Source organism: Cebus imitator, unplaced genomic scaffold, assembly GCF_001604975.1.
Source record: "Cebus imitator isolate Cc_AM_T3 unplaced genomic scaffold, Cebus_imitator-1.0 Scaffold501, whole genome shotgun sequence".
NCBI classification, from domain to species: domain Eukaryota; kingdom Metazoa; phylum Chordata; class Mammalia; order Primates; family Cebidae; genus Cebus; species Cebus imitator.
In genome coordinates, this window is record NW_016107816.1 from 1,281,039 (window position 1) to 1,285,988 (window position 4,950).

A 4,950-nucleotide genomic window follows, 5' to 3' on the forward strand; every position below is an offset into this window, starting at 1 on the left:
TTCATCTGCATGATAAAACTTTGGTCGCCGGGCGCGGTGGCTCAAACCTGTAATCCCAGCACTTTGGGAGGCCGAGGCGGGTGGATCACGAGGTCAAGAGATCGAGACCATCCTGGTCAACATGGTGAAACCCCGTCTCTACTAAAAATACAAAAAATTAGCTGGGCATGGTGGCACGTGCCTGTAATCCCAGCTACTCAGGAGGCTGAGGCAGGAGAATTGCCTGAACCCAGGAGGCGGAGGTTGCGGTGAGCCGAGATCGCGCCATTGCACTCCAGCCTGGGTAACATGAGTGAAACTCCGTCTCAAAAAAAAAAAAAAAAAAAAAAAATTTGGTCTCCACAACCTCTTATGGTAACCCAGACATTCCTTTCAATTAATTGTGGATCAGAAAAAAAATTAAATCTACCTATAACCTGGAAGCCCACCTTCCTGCACACTCCCTCTGCTTTGAGTTGTCCCACCTTTCTGGATTAAGCCAATGTTCATTTTAAATGTGTTTGATTGATGTCTCAGATCTCCCTAAAATGTATAAAATGAAGCTGTGCACCAACCACCTGGAGCACGTGTTCTTAGGATCTCCTGAGGGCTGTGTCATGGGCCATGGTCACTCATATTTGGCACAGAACAAATCTCTTCAATATTTTACAGAGTTCGATTTTTTTTTTTTTTTGGTCAACACCACCAACACCACAATCACCTGATTCAAGGAACTTACTCACCTATTTCTCATTCAGCCAATGCTGGAGCAGGTTTAAACGTCCTTTAAAGGAAGTCTTATCCTGAGAAAATTTATTTTGATATGTTAATGAGTCTGATCAGAATGGACCAGATTTTGGGGATAGAGAAATGGTTGCAATCGTGCTCCCTGGAATAGCTTTGGATTTTGCCTAGATTGTCTGTCTCTTTGGGACGGAGCTGTTTGTGTTTATGTAGCATCTTACATAGGATTGACACAACTTCAATTTTCTATATCAAAAAATTGGGGGACGGCGTGGTTTTGGAGGTTATGGGGTGTTCAAACCTCCCAAGTGACATCTGCTGTGACTGCACGTCTTCCAACTCTTTCCGTTGGGATGCACCTCTGGTAGAGGAACTATAAGAAGGTAAAAGCTGGGTCCCATACTAACCTGCCTTCTTCTCAACAGCTGTAAAAAAAAGTCTTTTCAACCATTTTACACATTTGGAAATAGGTCTAAGTGAAGAAGGGGATTTTCAAACTGGTATGTTGGAAAAGCATCTGGGCTTTTGGGTTTGAAATCAGGTGCTGTCACTGGTTTTGTGCCCTGGGAATATTTATTTCAGTTTTCGTGACTCTGTTTTTCTATTGGCAAAGTAGGAAATTAGAAAAGGTCCTCAAGCAGTTTGTACAGCCGCTTCCCCTCCTCATCTCTTGAGGGCCTTTGGACGTGTATGTTGGGGGAGAAGTTCTGGATTGTTGCAATGATTTGGGAGTGCCATAGCACCTAGCAGCCAGAAGCCAGAGACACCTAAAGTCTCAACAATGCCTGAGGCGGTGCCGCAAATGAAGTCCTGCTCCAAATGCCGTTGAGCCCCAAGAAGAAGGAACCTTCCAACTTTAACGTTTCTGGACGTCACTAAGCCGAGCTAGGAGGCACCACACACAGGCCAGAGTCTCCCAAATCTTGTCTCACACTCTCCCCTACCTCATTAATGGCCAGCTCATCCTTAAGGTTTCCACTTGAATTTCACTTCTCAGAGATATCTTCCGAGGTGTCTAACCCAACGTTACTATTATATTATTATTTGATTGTCCCTCTCACCTCCCCACTCCGTAAACTCCAACTATAACAGAGGACGTGGCTATTTGTTGACGAATAGTGCTTGGTGAGGTCACACTGGCGCAGAATATTTTCTGTATAAACCGATGCACTACTGACGACGGGACAAACGCGCACAGGAGGAGAAAGGGCGCCAAACCGAGGCGCCGGCGTCATCCGACGTAACTTCCGCCCTTTAGCTATCCTCCGGACGCCCCCTTCTCCCGGTCCGTGTTTGTTTCCGGCATTTCAATAAAGCTCGATTCGGCTCGAAGAAGATCCCGTTCTTCCGGGAAAATGGCGACTCCCGCTCGTGCCCCGGAGTCACCGGCGGCCGCGGATCCGGCGCTAGCTGCGGGGCCTGTTGAGGAAGCCGAGTGCCCGCCGCCACGCCAGCCTCAGCCTGCGCAGAATGTCCTCCCTGCCCCGCGGCTTCGAGCCCCAAGCACCCGAGGACTTGGGGCAGCGGAGTTTGGTGGAGCTGCGGGAAATGTTGAAGCGCCAGGAGAGACTTTTGCGCAACGTGTAAGCTGGGGTCCCGCGGAGTCACTGCCAGGCTCCTTCAGCTCGAGCTCCCTGGGCGCTCCCCTTCCCTCCCCCACTCCATGCACTTCCCTGGAAGGTGACCTTGCCTCAGTCACATTCGCCTCAGCCCTCCGGGCAAGTGGACAGAGAGCTTGCTGCCGCAGAGCCGTCCCTTTTCCTGGGCAGGCACGTTTGCCTGCGAGGATGACTCGGACTGGACGGCTCCTTAGCGTTGCAGTGAGTTAATAGCTCCTCGCTGGTTTTATTTTCCCGGGCACTCTGTTGGTTCCATGAAGCGAGAGTCTGCATTCTAAACCATTTTGCCGCCCGCGCCCCTAACCCATAACGAATTGTCAGCTTCATCTCTGGATTCTATGCTTACAGGAACCGTAGGAAATGGGAAGAGTGGGATGTGACGAGGGGTTTATTAGGCCGAGAAAGTTCGACCCCCATTCAGTTGGCTAATTTAAAGGATTTTAGCAGGGGAGCCACGTGATAAAAGTGATTTTGTGTTTTAGGCAGTTTTGTTTAGCAGCCTGGTGCAAAGGTGGTTTGAAGGAATGAAAAGCAGAAGACAGTAGAAGGATATTTGCAGAGAGGCTCCCCACGAGAGAGTTGTAAGAAAGCGAACTAGGAAGGAATTGGGAAAACTTTAAGCATGGACTAATTTAAATGTGGTTGACAGAGATGGCTGAAGTTTCCGATATATATGGAACACCAGTAGCAAAAAAATAGGAAAATTCGGGGAGACGAATAGATCCAAGGTTGATTTTACTTAGGGTGTGAAGAGTTGGGAGGAGAGCAGGCCAGACATTTGGTTAATTGAAAACCAAACAAAAGCTGGAGTAGTCATGAGGCTCAAGAAAGAAGTCTGGAAAATGTAGAAAACAGAGGAATTTCAGCTGTAAGAGTGTTGTCAATTGTGAGAATGAATGCATTGTCAAAAAGAACAGAGGACCTAAGGTTTAATTTTTTCTCTCCATTTGTTGTATAAAGAAAAGGGAATCAGAAAAGGAACTCTGTTATCCAACAAAAGGGATAAATACTTGATTGGGTCAAGACAGGTGTTTTGACCTTGTGAGAATAGGTTTTTAATCTATAGCAATGAATTAACTTTCTAGTCTCAGGACTCCTTTATACTTTAAGAATTATTGACATCCCATGGAGTAATTTTATGTGTTATATCTAGCAAAATTTATTTACTTGTCAGAAATACAGCTGAAGTCTTTAAAACATAAGTATACACAAGCGCACATTCTGTTCTAGAACAATGATGTCATCACATGTCATGTAGCCTGTGGAAAACTCCATTGTACCCATGTGAGAAAATGAGAGGGAAATAACATCTTGGTATTATGATGAAAGTAGTTTTGACCTAATAGACCCATCCCCATGCTCTACCCCATCCTCAAATTTTGGAGATTTAATGACTGCTGGCTGTTGGAATGCCTTATGTGATTATTATATGCCTAAAGTACTTTTGCTGAAATTCTAATTTGCTGAGACAAATGAGGCATATATTCCCTGTTCCTGCATTCCCTTGTTTTTTGGGGTCTTTGGATGATGACCATTTTATTTATTTAATTCCTGTTTTGGAGAAATTAGAAATCAGATATTTGACTTAAAAATTGCCTTTTCTTTCTTAGAAGTTAATGCTTAGCCTCTTTAATGTTGTAAGTCAAGTCTAAAAACATGGCTGTAATATATATGTATTCTTTTCCATTTGACAGAAAATTCATTTGCAAATTGCCCGACAAAGGTAAAAAGATTTTTGACTCTGTTGCCAAACTGAAAGCTGCCATTGCAGAACGTGAAGAAGTTAGAAGAAAAAGTGAACTGTTTCATCCTGTTAGTTTAGACTGTAAGCTAAGGCAAAAAGCAACTGCAGAAGTTGATGTCGATACAGATAAGGCCCAGAATTCTGACCAGATACTTGATACTTCATCACTAGTTCCTGGCTGTTCCTCTGTAGATAACATTGAGTCATCTGAAACAACCTCACAAAACCAGGGACTTGGACATCCTACTCATGAAGGTGATGAAGAGACTCCAGAGGCTGAGTACACAGTGAGTAAGGGCCCAGCTTCCAGCAACAGAGACAGAGTGCCGCCTTCATCTGAAGCTAGTGAGCATCACCGGCAGCATCGTGTTTCAAGTCAAGCAGAAAATACTTCCAGCAGCTTTGACAACCTGTTGATTGACAGGTTACAGAGGATTGCCATTGCAGACCAAGGTGAACAACAGTCAGGAGAAAACACAAGTGCTACGAACTTGACAGGCCTTTCTAATGGGACTCAGAAGAAGCCTCATTACATGGAAGTGCTAGAAATGCGAGCCAAAAACCCAGTGCCCCAGCTGCATAAATTTAAGACCAATGTGTAAGTACCATCGGAAACAGGCCTGTAACAGGAACACAATATTTGTTAAACTCAAAAAGTTACGAGAAGCTGGGTGTGATGGTGCTTGTCTGTAGTCCCAGGCTACTCAGGAGGCTGAGGTGGGAAGATAGCTTTAGTACAGGGTTTGGAGACCAGGTTGGGCAACATAATAAGACCTTTTCTCTTAAAAAAAAATAATAATACAAATAAAATAGGTGTGGTGGTGCATACCTGTAGTCCCAGCTACTTGGGAGGCTGAGGTGGAA

The 4,950-nt window shown here is 45.0% G+C and overlaps 1 protein-coding gene across 1 annotated transcript in view; it reads left to right on the forward strand.

Moving 5' to 3' along the window:
- Window positions 1–1,873: 1,873 nt before the first annotated feature.
- POLR2M (RNA polymerase II subunit M) overlaps window positions 1,874–4,950 on the forward strand; it is a 10,061-nt gene continuing 6,984 nt past the window's right edge. The window contains exons 1-2 of the mRNA XM_017513806.2: window positions 1,874–2,306; window positions 4,037–4,684. Coding sequence (XP_017369295.1) covers window positions 2,194–2,306; window positions 4,037–4,684 — 761 coding nt within the window. The 5' untranslated portion in view covers window positions 1,874–2,193. The remainder of the gene's footprint in view (window positions 2,307–4,036; window positions 4,685–4,950) is intronic.